General features: G+C 43.2%; 1 protein-coding gene across 1 annotated transcript in view; it reads right to left on the minus strand.

Moving 5' to 3' along the window:
* The window catches only part of LOC116052891 (kin of IRRE-like protein 3), a 368756-nt gene that overhangs the window by 96419 nt on the left and 250622 nt on the right, over window positions 1-21715 (minus strand). The window contains exon 5 of the mRNA XM_035990803.1: window positions 10602-10752. Coding sequence (XP_035846696.1) covers window positions 10602-10752 — 151 coding nt within the window. The remainder of the gene's footprint in view (window positions 1-10601; window positions 10753-21715) is intronic.

Genomic DNA, 21715 nt, shown 5'->3' on the forward strand with positions numbered 1-21715 from the left:
TACTTCTTTCAGACTCAAGACACAACTGTGGTGTGTTAGGAGACCCTCTTCTGTGGCTTTCATCAGCACACACGTTGAAGCTGGGCAGAGTCTAAGAAAGAAAATAGGAGAAAATAATGAGACTGTCACAAAAATCAGACTCCTGGGAGAACAGGATGATGATAAACCACACTCTTTATACTTGAGTGTGGCTCTACTTTGGCGATGTTTCACAGCAGTGCATTAGCATTTTTAGAATGTGTGTGTTTTTGGTGCCCATGGGGACCATTGTGGACACACCACTTCTGCATATTTAGCGCACACCTTTTTTTCTTCGTGCAATTACCTTTCAAACTTTTCCTTTTTTTACAATTACCCAGGGACAGAGTCTGCCTGTTAGTTCCTACAGCTCATTGTAAGCAAATGAACCACAGGAAATTAAAGGCCCTCTGCAAAATAACAACTTTTTTTATCGGCAGACCTGATTCTCGCCATTTTACTCAGGATTAAAGATCCTATGACATGCTGCTCTTTGGATGCTTTTATATAGGCCTTAGTGGTCCCCTAATACTGTATCTGAAGTCTCTTTCCTGAAATTCAGCCTTGGTGCAGAATTACAGCCACTAGAGCCAGTCCCACAATGAGCTTTCCTTAGGATGTGCCATTTCTGTGTCTGTAGCTTTAAATGCTATTGAGGAGGAGAGCAAGGGCAAGGTGGAGGGTGGGGGTGTGGCCTTGACCAACTGCCATGCTTCGCTTGTTTGCAAGCCATGATGGCTCTCTCTTTTTCATGGGCGGGCCAAATGCTCTGGGCGGGCAAAGCATAGAAAGGGGAGGTAACCTTTCCCCTTATGACAACTTAAGGGGGAGATTCCGGATTCGCCCATCTGAGCTTACTTTTTCTCAAAGGTGGAGCAGGATATCCAGGGCTCGGTTTACACCTATCGCCATTTCTAGCCACTTGGGGACCATAGGCAGGCTAGGGAAACTCATATTAATGTTGAAAAACCTCATAAAGTGAATTCTTCATGCCATGGGACCTTTAATTGTGATACATTTCAGATTTAATTTACATAACACATATCTGCCATACATATGTATTAAGTGTGGTACTCAATAGCTCTGACTTAATGTAGAGCTGTGCTATGTATGTTTACTGTATGTACTTAAAGGAATACTCTGACTATTTGGGAAAGCCAGTTGTCTTACTCAGGACATAGATTGAAAGATTGATATCATTTAAATGTGTTTTCAGAAGAGAGATTGGTACAGAATGTTTTAGCCCAGTGCAACAATAAAACTGAAAGTGGGGGTTCTGCTAGCCTCCACCAAAAGAGAAAATAGGCACTTTCCAACAGTGTATTGTGTCAACAGTTAACTTAATTTAATATTGTATGTGGTGTTTTGTTTTGCGTTGTGCTAACCAAAACAAGTCCCTTCCCGAGACTATTTTACAGAGCCATCGTCGCTGCATCCAGAGCTTAGCGCCAACCAAGATTGTGATTGGTTTAAACAAATGCAAAAAACCCAGAGCATTTGTTCTACTATCATGGATTGTATGAGCTTTTCAAACCCCTTAAAAAACAAACACATTGCCTCTGAACATAATCCAGCCATTAATGTTGTTTGTCACCACATTATAATTGGGAAACAAATGTATTACAATCTAAAGATAATTTCAGATAGGCCTGGCCTGCACCAAACATACAGAGGTGAAATTCTAGTTACCCCTCGGGTAAATACTGAACTTGGGAAGACTTACTTTGTACCTTATAAATGAAATTAGTTACAGAGAATTTACGTTTCACTTCAATTTGTTTGATTTTCTTTGTATCTGCTGTACTCAAGTCTCTCTTGCAAAGGAGACCTTGGTCTCATTGAGACTATCTGAGACTATCTCGGGTGCTGCACGTCAGAGCGACTCCCGACAGGGCTTAGGATTTGTGGGTATTTTTGGCGTTTTGTTGTGTTTTATCGTGTGTGTTTTCACGTTGTCAAAATGTTAAAAACAACAGTGTTGAATCTTGTTTGCATGTAGCTTGTGATTGTGAGTTTATGTGGTGTAAACAGACTATTCTCAGGACTGGCAACTCAATTCGTCGCCAAGCCAGGCAGGCTCGCCTACTCCCTGAACCATCTGTTGGAGCTATCGCAGGTACCCCTACTCACAAACCATATACCGTCAGAGTTAATCCGTGGCAACAAGGAAGGGCAAATACGGAGTAAAAGAGGGACTAGAGGAAGTATTTGTAACAGACTGAGGAAAGGTGGCAGCCGACTACCTCTACCTGCCATCACCCTGTCAAACAAGCTTGTTTCTGTTTTACAGAAACATAGATGTGGATTTTAATCTGGATGGTTTAACACCATACGTTTTGACGTGTGTGTGTGTGTGTGTGTGTGTGTGTGTGTGTATGTGTATGTGTTGTAAGCACTTTGTATTGAATGACTTTGGCCTTCAGATCGCACTATTTACCTGTGGAATTCTCCCAGATCAATTTGATTTTAATATATGTACCAGGTCCTGATCTTACACTTGTTCTGAGCACAAAACAGACAGCTACATCAGAGCTTTCAATCAAACTGGCTAACAACCAGTATTTCTACTGGGGGATGTCACCACAAATCTACCCAACCTGGAGCAATATATTACAGTCCCAACTAGAATGCACAACATACTGGATTTATGCTATGGCAACATCCCAAATGCATATATCTCAAAACCCCGTCCTCCTATTGGTTGTTCTGACCACAAAGTTATTCTGTTGCTGCCAAAGTACAGGTCACAACTTAAAAGGGGAGTACCAGTTAAAAAACAATTCATGTTTGGAATGAAGAGACTTCTGAAACATTGAGGGGATGTTTCAAATTGACTGATTAGGACTTTTCTTATTTTATTAATGATTGTGGGAATGATTTTAATTTAATGATTTTATGTAACCCGCTACATCTCATTCTGTGAGGACATTGTAATTCCTACTAAACATGTAATACTACATCCAAACAATAAACAGTGGGACATGAAAATATGCCTGGTTCTAAGAAGAAAAAAAAGGCTTTTTTAGAAGGCGATACTCTCAGGGTGAGGGATTTCAGAAGGAAGGCTAAGATGGCCAAAATCCACTACAAGGACAAAGTGGAACAAAAACTCACATCTAGAAATGCTAAGGAGGCATGGCCGTGGTTGAACACAATGATGGGGAGAACCCCCAAACCTGCAGTAATCGACTGCCAAGACCCCGCCTCCTTTGCTGAGCAGCACAACCAGCCAACTGGAGTCTCCCCAGCCCCAGTCTAGTCCACCAGGCTCTCATCATAGATGAGAAACTAGTGGCCTCTGTCCTAAGCCGAGTGAACCCACACAAAGCCCCTGGCCCTGACTGGTTTAGGGGCAGAGTGCTTAAAGACTGCTCCACCTAGCTAAGTGGGGTCTTCACCAAGCTCTTCAGATCAGAATAAGTTTTATTGGTATGTATACTTACACACACAAGGAATTTGACTTTGGTAAGTGTTAACTCTCTATACATTCAACAAATAGACATGTAGAAGTAACATACTGTACAATAGAGACAACAATATGCATATCAAGATCAAGATCAAGATTAACCTTATTGTCCCACATCATGGGAAATTTGTCTTGGGCACTTACTAAAAACAAAGAAACAGACAGCATGTACAAACAACAAATACTGTACAATACCATACCACAGACCGTACTATGGTCCTGATGGTGTATAAAACCCAACATGGTGTTATGCAATGCATTAGTTAAACATTACTCAAAATAAATAAATTAAATAAATTAAAAAAGAGAGATCACAAGTACAACAATTACAAAATCTCCATCGTCATGCAGGCCTGTTCTGCCTTTTACTTGCGCCTATTTAGGAGCTTAATAGACACTGAGATAAATGAGTTTGTGAAACGGTTAAGTCTTCAGCGAGGAACTCTAAACCTCCTACCGGATGGCAGCAGCTCATATTCTGCGTGCAGAACGTGAGACGTGTCACTAACAATTCTATTTGCTTGTCGCAAAGAAGCCGGTTCATAAATACTCTGCATGGATAAGTGCTCTTTAACACCAATGATCTTCCATGCAGTATGAATCAATCGTAACAGTTTTGTTTTAAACTGCATAGGGAGGTTGCCAAACCAAGCTGTAATACCGTACCTGACCAGGCTCTCCAGGGTTAGGGTGATAAAATATCAACAACATTTTTTTTATCAACGCCAAGAATTCGCAAACGACATAACCCCCAATTTCCACCGGTTGCGGAATGGCTGGGGAACGGCTCTGGAACGGTGGCGGAGTCAATAGGTTTTCATTAAAGTCAATGTGTGTATTTCCACTGACTGCAGAACGCCTGCGTTCCGACTCTGGCACAGCTCCGGCGGTCGCAGCAATTCAGCACAATTCAGATTGTGCAGGACAGGAAGTCGAGCACAGAAACAAAATAAAACATTCGGTTAATTATCTAAATAAAATACATCGTGCTCACGGTGGATCATATTTCCCTGCACTACACTACAGCACAGAGTTGTTTCCCCTCTACTCCTCTGGATGGAAACAAACTGTTGCTGGTTTTGTGGTTCTATTCTACCTGAATTCGCGAGATCTAGTGGGTCCTCGTGACTTCAGCTGTCAGTCATGGCTGCAGCTGTACTGCAACAAATCCGGACCTGGTGGGTATTGACGGACAGCAGAGTACGGAGCTGTTCCGCAGCGAAGCCGTGCCGCAGCCGTTCCACAACCGGTGGAAATGAGGAGTAAGAAATGCATCCGTTGCTGCAGTCTGCAGCAGAGACTGTCGACATGTGTGCTCCAGGTTAGTGACTCGTCAATATAAACACCAAGATATTTGTATGAGTGGGCCTGAGTGATGGTTTGGTTGTGGATGACCACAGGCCTGTGGTCACCGACTCCCCGAGGGTCACCATCTCTTCAGTCTCAGAAACGTTTAGAACAAGGTGGTTATTGTCACACCAACTCACAAACTTTTGGATTTCCATAAAATAATTAGATGGGTAACAGTTCTTTTTAAGCAGAGATAAAATTGCAGTGTCGTCAGCGAATTTAATGACATGATTATTCGGATAAAATCTTTATACACTCATATGTGTATAAAGTGAAAAGGACAGGTGAGCTGACACAGCCCTGGGGGGCTCCTGTGCTCAAACTTTTAGGTTCAGATAGAGTCCCATTAATGCTGACCTGCTGTCTACGATTGGTTAAGAACAAATGGTACCATTTGATAATAAGGGGGTGTATTAATTAACAGATTTGACTGCAGCGTATTAAAAGCTGAGCTAAAATCAACGAATAGGAGTGTATGAGGTAGAATCTTCTAAATGTCTATTAATACTATGTGTCAGAGCAATGATGGTGTCATCTGTGCTTCTGATACTCTTATATGCAAACTGAAAGGGATCTAAAAGACAACTGACCTCTGTTTTCAAGAACTGTGCGAGTGGCCAAAGTGGGGATCAATATCCTCAGTTCAGTAGAGTGAGGGCAGTGGGAAAGAAGCTGTTCTTATGTCTGGTTGTTTTTATGCGCAGGGATCTGTAGCGCCTGCCAGAGGGGAGTAGGTTAAAGAGAGTGTGTGCAGGATGTGTGGGGTCTTTGGTGATGTTCTCTGCCTGCTTCCTGGTCCTACCAGTGTACAAGTCCTGGAGGGAGGGCAGGGGGGCTGTCCGAATTGTGTGTTGTCGTCTGTGTTTGTCCTGTTTTGTGGCTGCCCCAAACCAGTGATGGATGTGCAGAGGATGGATTCAATGGCAGCAGTGTAGAAGATGGCCAACAGCTCTTGTGGTAGGCCATGTTTCCGCAGTTGCCGTAGGAAGTACATCCTCTGCTGAGCCTTTTTAAGGATGGCGGTGATGTTGGACTCCCACTTCAGATCCTGGGAAATGATGGAGCCCAGAAACTTGAATGAGTCCACATTTGACACTGGGCTGTTGGATATTGTGAGGGGGGGGGGGGGGGCACTGTGGGGTGCATCCTAAAGTCCACCACCATCTCCACAGTCTTTAGAGTGTTTAGCTCTAGGTTGTGTTGACTGCACCAGAGCACCAACTTATCAACCTCTTGCCGATATGCAGACTCGTCACCATCCTGGATGAGCCCAATGACAGTGGCGTCGTCTGCAAAGTTTAATTAATTATTAATTAATTAATAAGGATTTTAGGCCAGTTGCCCTAATATCGGTACTGTGCAAATGCAATGAAAGAGTTGTAGGTGACCACCTCTCCAGCATGGCGATAGGAAGACTTGACCCACTTCAGTTTGCTTATAAGGCAAACGTGGAGTGGAGGATGCAACTCTGACTCTTTTGGACACTGTGACCAGACAGCTGGACTCATCACAGTATTTCATTTATGGACTTCTCCTCTGCTTTTTATACTGTACACATATACACACTACTGCAACACCTTGTGGAACTTCAGGTTTTATATTCAAGATGAAAAATATCAGTGGTGTTTGTGCCCACAATGCAGGAGCTGCTTCTTTGAGTTTGTCCAGCATGTCTGGTCGGTAGCACAAATATCAAAGTCAAAATCACATTAGAAGCTGGTGGGAGCTGTAATAAAGACTATGCTGATCCCCAGTTAAAGCCCAGGCGACCAGGGGTCGTCCTGCCTTGGAACCAGAGCCCCAGACCAGAGTTTTTCAATTTTTTAAGATTATTTTTTTGGGCATTTTTAGGCCTTATTTTCACAGGACAGATGAAGACATGAAAGGGGAGAGAGATAGGGAATGACATGCAGCAAAGGGCCGCAGGTTGGAGTCAAACCAGCGGCCGCTGCATTGAGGACCAAATCACTACACATGTGTGCCCACTCTACCAACTGAGCTAAACTGGCCATAGACCAGAGTTGTTCGGATACCGATACACACCTCCGATGCCTAAAATGCTGCAAAAATCAGCAAAAATGTGAGTGCACAATCCGGTCCCATCTCACTTAGCCCTGAAAAAAATCTACTTAGTAGTTTATTGATGTGTTTTTAGTATTAGTAGTAGATAATAAAAGAAAGTTCTTTGGCATTCATTCTCTGTATGTACATTATTTGTTCATGTTTCACAGAGGGTTTAACCTAAGCCAGTCCATACAACAATGGATACATTTACATACACATAATATTGTGGATTTTTGCCCTTATTCCGACTAAGCTGTTTACATGGCTAATGAAAGTGAATATTACATGAATAATAATATAAATTAAAGCTGCAAGCAGCGTTGGATGGGCCCTTGCTCCTCTGTGTGCGTCGGGGTTACTGGCGGACGCCGCTCCTTGCGACCGTGTATTTGCGCGACACTGCAAATCGTCACCAATGAAAATAGAACTCCCTGCTGAGTTCAATGATACCTCACACAAGACTCTACGTCATACAGTTCATTAGCTGTGAAATGGGGCGTGGCCAAAGCATAGGGGTCGGGGCAAACCTTTACCAATAAAAAAGGAAGTCTCTGCTGAGTTCATTGATACCTTCCATAAGACTCTTATGACTACCTGAAACGAGTTACCAGTTATGAAAAGGGGCATGGCTTAAGCATAGGGGGCGGGCCAAACCATCACCAATGAAGAAGGAACTCTCTGCTGAGTTCAATGACACCTCACACAAGACTCTACCAGAAACGGTTAAAATGTTATAAAAGGGGGCGTGACCTGAGTAAGTGGGCGTGGTTAAAGTATAGGGGGCGACTCAGTATCATATGTAGACCACACATTATAAGTTTCATGTAAATCGGATGATGTTTGTCATATAAGGCTGATTTCCTGTTGCCAGCGGGGGGTGCTATGACCAAAAGTCAATATTGGCCCGTATATGTCCTCAGGCCTGGACTCTTGTTGATTGTGGGAAATTTCAAGCAGATATGACAATGTACACTGTAGTTACAGCCACTTTCTCGTTCATCGCTAAACACTAAAAATGGCCGCCACGCCACGCCCACACTGTTTGACGAAAAGTTTTTCTTTTAATAACTTTTCCTCTGTAAGGTGTTTAGATGGTACCGACCAAATCTGAAGTCCATCGGATGAAATTTCTAGGAGGAGTTCGTTAAAGTATAGCACCTTGACTTTTAGGCCTACTTCCTGTTGCCACTAGGGGGCGCTATGACTTTGAGTCAATTTTGTCCAGTGAATGTCCTCAGAGTTAGAGTCTTATGAATCCTGGAAGGTTTCGAGCCAATTGGACAATGTACACTCAAGTTACACCCACTTCCTGTTTCGATGGCGAAACGCACAAAATGGCCGCCCCGCCACGGCCATGCCCTATGACGAAAAGTTTTTCTTTTAATAACTTTTCATCTTTAACGTCTTAAGATGGCATAGACCAAATGTGAAGTTGATCGGATGAAATCTCTAGGAGGAGTTCGTTAAAGTACGACATGTGGAAATGGCCAAAATCGCACTAGCTTTTTTGTATGTCTTGACATGATACATATGTGTACGAAGTTTCGTGAATGTACGTTACATGTACTGCAGGGGCTCAATTTATTTAACATTGTAGGGGGGCGCTAGCAAGCCATTTTTGTGCACCTATTCCCGAAACCCTTAAAATACGTAAATTTTCACCAGGCTTAATGCGACCGCCAATTTTGGTGAGTTTTTGAGTATGTTAAGCCCCTCAAAAAGCCAATTCATTTGCCGTAATAATAATAATTCTTTCAGTTTCAATAGGGCCTTCGCCGCTGTCGGCGCTCGGGCCCTAATATCAAAGTTTTCCGGCTCATATCCAAAAACCTGTTGATATCCAAGTCTTTAATAATGTTTAAAAAGTAGCTGTCTTCTCCTTTTCTTTTGGCCATACATCTCTACCACAGCCCTGCAAACTGTTGGCTGCTTGGTTTTTGAACACAACCATAGCGCACAGATCTGACCGTAAGCCATAAACTGGCTGTAAACTGCAGTAAAAACCCTGATTGAGACACAGATTCTGACTAACCCTTTGTGTTTGCCTGTCTTACGGCATAATGCAATGTTGGCTGCACAGTGATTCTCTGAGACGGCAGCAGCTGCCTCCCATCAATGGTAACAGCCAGTGGTTACCATTGGCTGCTCCCAGTGGTGATGTGCTGTGCTTTCAAAGAGTCTCCGAAGCCTTTCCACCTTTACAGCTCCATAATCACTTATTCATCCAACACCTGTCACCTTCCTCTCTTACCCCCGACCGTCAAACAGCGGAGCTCATGGCTGCCTTTACAAAGCTGCTGAATTGCTTCTTTGTGTTTAAACATCTCACACAGTGCACACCCTAACCTCACAGCTGTACAGTATGCACATTTTAATTGGACCACAGACTGCAGGTTTAAGCGCTTGGCTCAAACACTGCACTAGCAATGATTCAGCCTGGTATAAAACACTAACGGCAGTGTCATTAATCCAAACAACCCTCACTTTGCAGTCATGGCAGATTGGATTGGCTGTTTCCTGAAGATACGAACGTTCCAGGGACTCTGGAGGTGTTTGGAGCACCGTCAGTGGATGCTAGGGAGCTCTATTACCAGAACTGCAGCTATACAGTCCTTTCAGAAAAATGTGGAGTTTTTCTGTGATTGTTGCAGGCAAAAATCCTTGATTATGCGGCACGTTTTCTTAGAAAATGCGATGGAATATGCGGGATATTTATGCAATTTATGCGATGAAATTGCGGGAACTTGCAAAAACTACGGTTTCATCATGGCTTCATCGCGGGGTTTGCAGCTTTTCGATGATGTTCACATCGCGTAATTATGTCACTTCATAACGTTCCCATGGCAACAGGGGAAAATGGCTGCTCTTGTGTCAAGTAAACGTAACATTTTTCAACTTCGCATATTTTGTGCGGAAATCGGCAATTTATGCTGTGAAAGTGCAGCGTATTTATAAAAATGCGGCCCCCACATAAATATGTGGACTTTGGCTGATTATGCATTGAATTATGAGATCGCATAATCACGTTTTTCTGGAGGGACTGGCTATAGTTCAATGCCGTCCAACCACACAAGTGAAGGGGAAAATGGTGATGGCATTGTTTTTTATGACAAAACATTTTCCGTTTTGGGCCATTTTTACAATAATCAGTTAGCTTACGCATCTCAGTCCGACAAAGCTATACTCAATATGCTCCATTCTTTTGGATTGCAAAACTGAAACAGAAAAATAATGCATGTGGAGGAAGAATAGATCTGTCAAAAGAAATGCATGTCTGAATATTTTCTGCTTTATCAGTCATACTTAACAGTGAAGAAGCTGTAAGGAATGTAAGGAATATTTCAAATCCATACGTTGCAAATAGTTCTTGTCATCCAACAATATCATCAATTTAATCATTCATGGAGGCACCTTATTTTTTGTGTTTGGATGATGTTAGAGAGTGAAATAGAAAAAGGCAGGAACAAAGCACACTTTTTATTTATTTAAATATACACACTGTTAAGAACATAACATCTGTAATCGTGAGAATCTGTGCCATTGTGTTCCTGTGCTGTCCCCCACTCCCCTGCAGATTATACTGTAGACTGACACTGATTTATTATGGTGCATGAGAGTAGCCACATAATAAGGTACAGTATAAATTATTAGTCTGCAGACTTTTCAAATAATTTATTTGATGTTTGGGTGATTTTTTACTTACGCTGAATGTTGATTGTGACAGTAGCATCTTTGCCGTTGGGGGCTGCTTTGTTTGAAGCTCGACAGGTGATCTGCTGACCTGACTCAATGTTGGAGGGAGACAGGTAGAGTGTGCTGACTGTGCTCTCCCTCTTACCATCCCTGAACAAGCTCTGAGGAATCAAGGACAGAGGAGAGCATTGTTTTAAGTTATGTTCATCAATTATCAATGCAAGAGCATCATTTTATCAACAGGAAATACACACACAGAACTGTTTGACCTGGAGTTCATGGAGCATAAAGACATTTTAATTAATTTACTTATTTGTTTAGGGACCAGTGAAATTGTGTGTCCCTCAATAAATACTTACTTTTCTGAGGAACTGATTTTCAGAGGGGGTGAATGATTATTATGAGGATAAATGGCTGATTTAAACATGTTTAAGTCACTTGCAGGTAGTCATTCACTTTTACAATCCTGCATTTCACTGTGCCTTCTCAAAGCCATTGAGCTGGCCAACCATATACATACAGAGTGGGGACTCCCTTTAGCCATTAAATCCCCTTCAAAGCCGGGCAGTGGTAAAAGGCTGTCACAAGCTGAAGCAGAAACCAAAGCCATTGGCTGTTATGCGCTTAAACAATCTAATGCTACATAGAGCCGACTGATCAACAGTTTGATGTTAAAATGAAACTAGTGAACTGGTTCTAGGAAAAGACGTACAAATTACATGCAAGTGTCTTCATTTAAAGGCATACTATGTAACTTTTCCCTCTTCGGTCCTCCTACAGGTTGTCTCATTGGAACTGCAGCTCGCGCGGCTGTAATTCCAATGAGACAACCTGTAGGGGGACCCAAGAGGGAAAAGCTACATAGTATGCCTTTAAGAATTTTTCAAATGTTTATACTATAGAAAATAGCTTTTTACAGTATCTTTTTAACTCTGTTTTGATAAATGTGGCCATTAGTCTCCACCTAAAACATTCCACATTATCCATTTCCACAATGGATTACAATGAAAAGCCCGACGCAAGTGTCTTTGCTAGTTGAAGACCGACACACTTGTCAATTTCCCGTCCAGCACCCGCGTCGTTTAAATAGCACCTGCGCCCATCTTTGCGCCCATGTGCGTGCCAGAGCATGTGAGCGGAGTGGAGCGGAGTGGAGCGGAGTGGAGCGGGAGCGAGCGGGCGGGTCTTAGACAGAGCGCAGAGCGGGATTTCTAAAAGGACGGAGCGTCGCTCTATTTCCCTATTTTCTCCACAATGTATGACAGTCAGTGTCAAATGGTGCATACAACAGAAAAACACAAACTGCACAAAAACAAAAACCCTAGCCCACCCCCTACCCTCTGTGGTCTCAAGGAAAACAAAACAAACAGAAATCACACCTTGCCTAGTCACTCTCCTCTAGTTCTTGTGATGCTGAGATCATTAGGTCTGATATTTGTGCTGTTGTGTTTTCCCATAGGTTGATAGTTGATGATTTGGCTTTGTTAATCCTTGCTGTAGAGAGCTCAAGCATAACTATGTCAATACAAAGCGAGTGGGGGGGGGGGGGGGGCGGTGTTGAGCTATCATTTTCTTGGTTGCAGTTGAGCCAGCTAGCCAAATCTTCCTCTGTCTCTCGAGCAGGTGTAATTAAGAGTCATCATTAAGTAACAGAACAATCGGGTCAGTAGGAATTGAACATCCTATCACATCAGATAGTATTGTTGTTATTTTATGCCAGAACTCATGCACCTGTTCACACTCCCAGACTATATGTAGTAAAGTTCTAGTTTGTTCAGGTTGACAGAACATACAATAGGAAGTGGGAATGGCTTTCGAAACATTATCTCTTCTGAGGAGTCCAATATGTCCTATGGCATATGTTGAAGTGAATATACTGGTAATTTGGGTTCTTGAAACAGTGGAAAATGTCCCAAACTGCCTCCCAATTAATTGTGTTCCCCTCAGGGCTCAGCTCTCATTCCCATTTCTTTACTATTGGGAGTTCTCCTATGGATACTTGCAACAGCTTAGCATAAATCTTGGACACTAATCCTATCACAGGGAAATCAAAGAACCATTTAATGACTGGGTGCACCTCAAGACTGTTTCCCCATGGCACTCCATAACATTTTAGGGCTGATCTTAAGCAAATATAAAAGTAAAAGGATGTCCTGGGGTCCTCAAAACTAGCTCTCAGGTCTTCAAAACTCAACATACTGTAACGCTCACCCCAGTGCTGCAGCGTTGAATAAGGAGGCGATGACTGGCTTGCAACTTCTGTGCATTTATTTAGGGAACACAGCTTAACTCCGGTCACTGTTGTACATTCATTCGCTCAACAACAGAAGAGAATCCCGCTCTTCCTCAACCTCAACATCCCAACTCGGGTTGTCCCCCCCCCTCTCGCGAGACAACCCCCCCCAATAGGTCTCAATAGAACCACATTGACCTCTGCTGGTAACATTAGTGCATAACTGATTAACTCAAAAATAACAGGGACACATTAGGGGGAGTCTCCTCTGTATGGGGCCAATCTGTCTCTGTGGAGTGCGACCTTTCTTTTTCCTGGCAGCTGGACTCACTTCACCCAACCACTTCACCACCTGACAAGGCCCCACCCAATGACAGTCCAACTTGGGGCACCGTCCCTTCTTCCTATGTGGGCTGTACACCCAAACCAGCACTCCGGCTTGGAAGTGTCTCCCCTTTGACCTTATGTCATAGTTCCAGTTTCTCCAGCTGGTCTTGGACAAAGATGTGGGCGGACTCCATCCAATCCTGGAGTCTCCTGGCGTACTCTCTCCCTGGAGGAACAGCAGGGGTGTCAGGGGGTTTGCCAAAGGCCACCTCCACTGGTGTCGTTAGCTCCCTCCCCAACATGAGGGCAGGCGTGCATGAGGTGGACTCCTGAACAGCAGACCTGTAGGCCATGAGGACGAGGGGCAGGTGCGTGTCCCAGTCACATTGATGCTCCGCGGTGAGGATTGCCAGCTGCTTTGCCAGGGTCCTGTTGAACCTGGTCCGGGTCTTATGCATGCCCATACGCTCACACATGGTGGCAAAGACCTGTGATTCAAAATTCCTCCCTTGATCACTGTGAATGGTTTCTGCCACCCCGAAGCAAAAAATTACAAATATAATTAAATGAAAACAATAACAAACCAAGCAAATAGAGAAATATCTTGAAAACAAAATTATATATTACAATATATTACATGGCTAACAGTAAGGTTGCTTACATTGACAAAGACACACAATCAGAAACCTCATAATAAGTTATTTAAATGAAGGTAAGATTTGACTTGTTTTTTTAAAATGGTCCTTTCCTGTGATAAAACGAATGTTACTAGGGTTTTTATTTCACAAAGAACTTGCTCTGTAAATAAAAGTTTTTTTCAAGTTATTGGATTTTGGTAAAGGTAACATCAACTGCCCTCTACTGGCTCCTCTAGTTAAATAAGTGTGGATATCTGAACTGTATGTTATGTTATCAAAAATAAATGATGGTGTCTGACTTTGAACAGAGTGCAACAAAGTAAGCACATTGGCTAATAATCTTTTTTCAACACTCAACCATTGACGACATTCATGCATTTTAACTACATTGGACCTAAGGTTATACTTTAAAACAAGTCTTACTGCTTTATTTTGTGCTACTTGAAGTTTTCTAATTTGGGTTTTTGAAGCAGATGACCAGATTACTGAGCAATAATCTAAGTGACATAGAACTAAAGAGCAAACAATTTGCCTTAATAAAGAAGATGGTAGAAATGGTGAGCATTTCCTTGTAGTGGCAACTGCTCTTCCCATCATAGTAACCATATAGTCAATGTGATCAGACCATGACAATGCACTATCAAGCCGTAGTCCTAAAAGCTTAACTTTATTTACTTGTTTTATAGATTGGCCTGCAACTTCAAGATTCAATTTAGGCCCTTGTGCTAGTTTATGTTTAGAGCCAAATACCATACAGACTGTTTTTGATGCATTTAGCACAAGTTTGTTTGATTTTATCCAATTTAGTACCATGTTGAGCTCCCTAAATAGAACCTGATTAAGCTCAGAACATGTAGATGCAGCATAATGGAGGGTAGAATCATCAGCATACATTGTTAAACTTGCTTGTCCAATTGCAAGCGGCAGATCATTGGTAAAAACTGCAAAAAGAAGAGGCCCTAGGCAACTCCCCTGTGGAACACCACAGTCTAACGCCTTGCTATTTGAAAAAGTGCCATTGTAATATATTCTCTGTGATCTACCAGACAAGTAACTTCTCAACTACAAAATAGATGAGTGTTTAAAACCATAACAACTAAGTTTACCAATTAAGAGATCAAGATCAATCACATCAAAAGCAGCACTGAAATCTAGCATAACTGTGCCCACAAGCATCGACCAGTCAATTGAGCCAGCTATCAGACATTTGTAACATAGCGGTTCCAGTAGAGTGACCAGCTCTGTATGCATGTTGGAACATAGATGTTAAACCATTTATAGAAAGATATTCTTGAATTTGCACAGACACAATTGTTTCTAAAAGTTTACTAAGAACAGGTAAGATGCTAATAGGCCTGCTGTTTGGACCATGAAGACTTTTTGTCTTTTGGAATAGGAAAAATCTTTCCTTCTTTCCATAATGTTGGACAAACACCGCTGATTAAGCTTATATTAAAAATATGACAGATAGATTTGGAAATGTATGAAGCAGATATTTTCAACAGTTTACAGTCTAGATGATCCATACCTGCAGGCTTATCAGCTTCCAGAGAGTTCAACAATCTCTCTACTTCATCAACATTAATTTCATGAAATTCAAAAGCACAGTTTTTTCCCCTCATGAAACCATTTCTTATAAGCTCTTCTGAATTGTATTTAACAGTAGTGTCCATGTTTTCTCTGAGCTTGGAGGTCTTGTCAATAAAATAATCATTAAAATAATTTACGATATGAAGAGGTTTAGTTAAATACGCACCATCTAGTTCTACAAAGGAAGAAATCTGAGCTGTTTTTTACCTATGATTTCATTCAAAAATTACAATATTTTTTTACTATCTTGACCACTTTCAGAAATTCTCTGTTGATAAAAAGTTCTCTTTTTTTCTCTGTTCATTTTGCAGACCTGATTTCTTAATTTGCGATAATCTTTTATATCGTCATGTGCACTTAAGACTGCAACATTCTTGGAATCATTTCTCAAAATCATTAGTTTCTTTAATGAATCATCTATCCACGGAGCACTTTTGGCTTTAACAGTAAATTTCTTGAAAGGGGCATGTCTATTAGCAATAATCATAAAATAGTCCATGAAAAATTTTAAAGCAAGTTCAGCATCCTCAAGATCACATACATTAGCCCAAGGAATGCTATTAAGTTCCCCAAGAAAAGCCTCTTGATCAAATGTCTTATAGGATCTAGTAAAAATTATTTTTGCATTAGCTTTAGGCAACTTCATTCTTCTAGAGACAGCAACAACATTATTGTCACTGAAACCCACTGGAATAGACACAGGTTTGGAGCACATATCTGGAGAGTTAGTATAAATATGATCAATGCATGTTGAAGATTTGACCTCAGTGTGATTAACAGCGATTCTTGTTGGTTGAAATATTAATTGAGATAGTCCGCAGGTATTAGCCATAGACAAGAGCCAATTCTTCAGCGGGCAATTCTCAGATAGCCAATCAATATTCAGGTCACCTAGTAGGTACAATTCTCTAGTTTCCTCTGTAGCCCTATCCAACATGGCACATAAACAGTCCAAGTACTGTATTGTCGAGCTTGGAGCCCTATAACAGCAGCCAATCAAGATAGGCTTCAAGTGCGGCAATTGCACTTGAAGCCATATAGCCTCACTGTCATGTAGCTTAAGGTCATGGTGTGTTTTTACTGGAAAAACAGGTAGTACTTGAAGTGTTTTATCGCCGCCATGGCGAGGAGCTCCCGGTGCGTGACGCAGTAGCGGAGCTCAGCCTTGTTGAAGGTTTTGCTGAAATACGCCACTACTCTCTGTCCTTCTGGCCCCGCCTGAGCTAGCACTGCGCCCATGCCCACGTCGCTGGCGTCTGTGTCCAGAATAAACGGCAACATGGGGTCCGGGGGGGTGAGGATGGGGGCCTCTGTCATCGCCTTCTGGAGGTAGTTGAAGGCTTGTTGGCACTGTGGCGTCCAGGTGAAGCTCCTGCCCTTCTGCAGCAGGTGGTACAGGTGGGCAGCTGTGCAGGAGAAACCTCGCACAAACTTCCTGTAATATGAGGCCAGGCCAAGGAAGCTCTTCAGTTGTCGTTGGTCAGTGGGTGTGGGCCAGTCTCTCATTGCATGCACTTTCTCTTCCAGTGTGCTGATGCCTTCTCCCCCAGTCGGTGACCCAAAAACTCCACCTCCTTCCTCATGAAGCAGCACTTTTGTGGGTGTAATTTCAGTCCCGCCGCAGACACTCTCTGCAGCACTGGGGCGTTGCACAGAGCAAAACTGAGTACCCGTAACTGCCACAACTCCCTGTCCATACAGAAGGCAGTCTTTGGTCTCGTTTCAAGGCTGAGTGGCACCTGCCTCTATCCGCTTCGCAGGTTGAGTGAAGAGAACCAGGAGAAGCCAGACACCAAGAAACCATCACCACTCCCGAGGCCCATGGGCTGTCTGACGGTTCGAAAATGCCAGCTCGTTGCATCTCTTCCACCGCTCTGTCTGCAGCCTCACGGTGAGCCATGGGGAGGTGTCGGGGACGCGTCTTGATGGGCTGTGCATCCCCAGTGTCTATTTCGTGCTGCACCAGGTGTGTCAGGCCCACTTCATTGTCTGATAGTGCAAAAATGTCTGTAAAGTCAGATAACACCTCCCACAGCTCCTCCTTCTGCCATTGCTCCAATTGGTCACAATTATGTCTCCATATCTCTCTTACCGCTGTCAACCTGTCTATCCCCTCCACTGCAGTTGACTGGGCTGGGGGAGATGACCTGGAGTGTGCAGAGATGGGATGACCGTTGCTGGGGGCATGGGACACCAGTGGCAAGGTACTGCGGATTGTTGCTCTCTTCTGGGTTTTTTGTGTCATGGCAGTGTGTCTCCACGGCTGTCCCAACCAGGGGGTGTGGCTTTGAGGACTGTGTGGGTGGTATCATTCTGACAGTGGGGCCCCGGGGGAAGGTCATTGTGTTCTCCCCTAGGTCCAGCATGCAGCACGCAGACCTAAAAAAGTCCAGCCCCAGTATACAGGGGTCCTGCACCTGCACCACCCACACTGTAAAATCCGCTGGCCGACCTCCCAAATTTGGTGCGTCACCCTCCCTGTACCAAGCATAGGGGCCAGCTCACCAGTCACTGTCCTCAGCTGCACTGTAGTCTGCTCCAACTGCGTCCCCTCTGGAACCACATCTGGCCGCATCAGTGTCGCTGTGGAGCCGTGTCCACAAGGGCAGTACATGAAGCCCCACATATGGTGACAGGAACGTGGTAGAAATTCCCAGCGTGAGTCCAACCCACCACCATCATGGATTCTGTGTTCTCGTCTGCTTCAGGGGGGAGTGTAGCCCCTCTCCCCCGCCTGTGCTGTTTGGCTCCTCCTTCTCTCGATGATGCAGCATGGGACATAATGCCAGGGGTCCGTACCATCCCATCTATATGGGCCCTGGTCCATTCCCCGTTGGAATGCTTGGGGCACTGTCTCAGGAGATGGCCAGGCTGTCCGCATCCCCAGTAGACCAGGGGGCATTGGCGAGGGCGTGTGACACTTTGTGGCAAATGCGTGCCCGGATCAGTTCATTCATTTCAGCCGCCCATGCAGGCTTTACTTGGGCTGTGTTAGTGCATGCAGCGGCTCTCAACGTAGGACCGCTCTCTCCAGGGTCGCTTTCCATGGTCCCGCCCTCCACAATCTCCCTTTCTAGAGCCAGCTCCAAAGCCTCTTGTATGGAATGGGGATGGGCGAGCTGGGTCTGAATGCGCAGCCCCTTGGGGGTTGTGGCTTGGATGAACTAGTCCCTGGCATGCTCCATCTGTACTGCAGGAGCCCTCCGGGCTAGAGTTTCAATGTCGTTAGCTAAGACACGGAGGGGTTCTGATGGAATTCCATCCAACCCCGGCATTTTCCCTTTTTTAACCATTTTTAATGCTGATTCAAGTTTCTCTAACGTTATAGGTTGACTCAGTTCTTCTGCCTCTTCTCGACCCAGAAGAGGCAGAAGCTCTTTTAGGAACTCCTGGCACTGTGTCGGATCTGGATTGCAGGATGACTCATACAACTTTGAATAAAAGGATTGGAAAGTGGCGGTGATATCTTTAGGATTAGTTGAGATACCTCTGTCTGTACGGATGCTGTTGATTGTAGCTCTGGACTCACTTTGTTTTAATTTCAGAGCCAGCAATTTGCTTGGTTTGCAACCATTGAACCAGCTCTCCATAGCAAATAATTTAGCTCTGCTCGACTTGTGACTAAAAGACTATGTGTAGATTTGTATTTAGTATGTAGAGATTTACAACGTTCTTCTAACTCCGCAATCCTTGCCTCTCTTTTTCTCTTCAAATTGACCTCAAAGGAAGATGTGAAATCTCTAATAAATCCTTTAGTTGCTTGCCAAATGAATGCGGGGTCCGAAACTGAGTCAGTATTGATTGCAATAAACTCAGCCAGTTTGGCTCTAAACTCTCCATCAAAAGCTGTGTTCTGGAGAAGGGAGTTATTAAATTGCCTTTCTCCTAACATATCACAATGGAATGTGGTTATCAGCGCATTGTTATCAGCTATCGTGTGGAACATTGCCTTAAGCTCACTAGAACAAAGAATATAATCAATGCAGGAGTGGGTGAGTGACGCGCGGAAAAAAAGATATAATCCTTGCTAGTAGGATTGTGCATCCTCCATATATCTGTAAGATACAAGAACTGCTCTCAACATGTCTGATGTGTGTTTTTGGGCCTCTGTGTGGTTGCCACACAGATCTATCCTGATTTAAATCTAGCATTGCATTCATGTCTCCCCCTATAATTAGTGAATATTCATTGAGAGAGAGCAATTCATTGGTTAGACACGGGAAAAAGCTTACGTCAAATGTAGACGGTGCATATACCGAAACAAAGGCTATTTTACTTTCCTTATTGTGGTATATATACAAGATATCCTGCCATAAAAAATAAAATAAATCCCCTAACCCTCTGAGACCGCAGACCCCATTCCCCAGATCTGTAAGATACGCAGCACACGTTAACTCCAGCCCACAATTACCCCTCCTGTCTGAAGTCACAGGTACGTTGAAACAGGTCTAGTGAACTTCTTATGCTAAACATTAATGGCTATCAAAATTCTGAAATAAGCTATGTGAAAAACACACCAATCTAGCTGGAGTAACAAACAGACTATAAGCTGAACAGTCAGCATCCATCGTGTTCTTTTAGTCTGGTTAAATGTTCCTTGAAAGCTTGGCTCCAAAACTTACATACAGTGTCCTCAAGTCAAACTTGGTACAGTAGCCCAGATACCACTAGTCCACAGCTGCTGGGTCCCCCAGCCTCGGCCCCGCCGCTGGCTCCAGCACCAGACGCGAAGTCCCCCCGCATTTTTGGTGTATTGCTATCTTGAGGCATCGAAAATTGATCGCGCCATTGACCAACAAAAACCTAGTCTAAAGTCAATACCGCAGCATTTCATTGTTATTTTAACAGCACATTAGTAAAATGCACCTAGGCTCGTGCACAGCGTGCACACACACTATGCTTGTTACACACAGGTAAGTGCAGCAGCACACAAACATGCAAAAGATTACAAATAAAAATATTACGGTGCAAATCCGCCATCATAATAGCAATGCGCCAAGGTACAAACGCGCCTGGCTTTTAAAGGGAATGGGAGATAACACTCTGATTGGTTTATTGCATATTACACCCAAAACACACCTATGAATTAATGAAGACACTAAGTACAACCCTTTTGAACCATGCGCCTGGCGCACAGACCCTTTTTTCTACCGTTAAACTAGCAAAAGTGGATTTGGACACGCCCTAACCTGCACCATGCACTTCATGCCGTGCACTTAGATTGTTAAAATAGGGCCCAAAGATGTGCATCAGGATACAGTCTTAATGTAAAAAAAAATGAAAACATCTTAGCATGAATCCAACATATTATTAGCAAATATAAATCTCTATTGATGATAGGCTTACTGGCCTAGAGGTAAGGTAGTCACTATGATAGCCTTTCACAGATCCAGTTCATTCTAAGGATTCACTGTGCCACATGTTTAATATTAAAACATGATTTGAACAATTATTATTTTAATAGCTTAGGATTCTATGCAATAAAAAAGGTATGACTAAAGGCTACAGACCACCCTACACTTTATTGTTGACCCAGTTTAATATGCAACTACGGGGTCCTTGGCTTAAAAACGTTGAAGATCCCTATCCAAACTAGGCTACTTAAAGGACCCATATTGTAAAAAAAAAAGAAGAGATTTCCATGTCTGTTGATTATAAGGCAGGTCAATGTGCTTTATAAAAACTGTGAAGGTATCATAGCGCTCAATACACAGAGAAATGCTCAGCCTGTATTCAGAAACTGTACCTTTAAACGAGTTATAAGAACTTCCATACCCTGTGATGTCACAACTATACTATATATAGGAAGAAAGTGCCGCTATAGTGCTGTTACAGTCATTTCCCAGCTGCAATGACGGTACAGAGACTCAGGCTGTTTCTCAATCTCAAGAATGCAAAGAACTGACTTGTATTCTTGGGGACAACGTTCTTGCTGGTTTTTCTTGGAAGAATTAACTTGCTGTAACCACCTCAGACATGAGACTGGTGGACTCAAATGCACGATTCTCAAACAATAGTAGGTATAACAAAAGTAGTTTACTGGGTAGAGTTAAAAAAAAAAAAAAAACACACAATGAGGATCAAAGTTCAAACAAAGAAAAACGCTCACTTGGAGGATCACAAAATAAACAAAACCTGATAACATGGAAACCTGGCTAGAACGTTGGACGAGACCGAGATTCAGACTGAACAAGACAAACTGGCACAAGACAAAGGGAGACAAGGACTATTTATACATGAGGTAGGGGAAAACAGGTGAATCAGGGGTAGACAATGACAATGGCGGGAAATTCACACAAAGGGAGGAGGTCAGGGTCTGAAACGAGAGGGAAAAGG

Source organism: Sander lucioperca, chromosome 13 (assembly GCF_008315115.2).
Source record: "Sander lucioperca isolate FBNREF2018 chromosome 13, SLUC_FBN_1.2, whole genome shotgun sequence".
NCBI lineage: Eukaryota > Metazoa > Chordata > Actinopteri > Perciformes > Percidae > Sander > Sander lucioperca.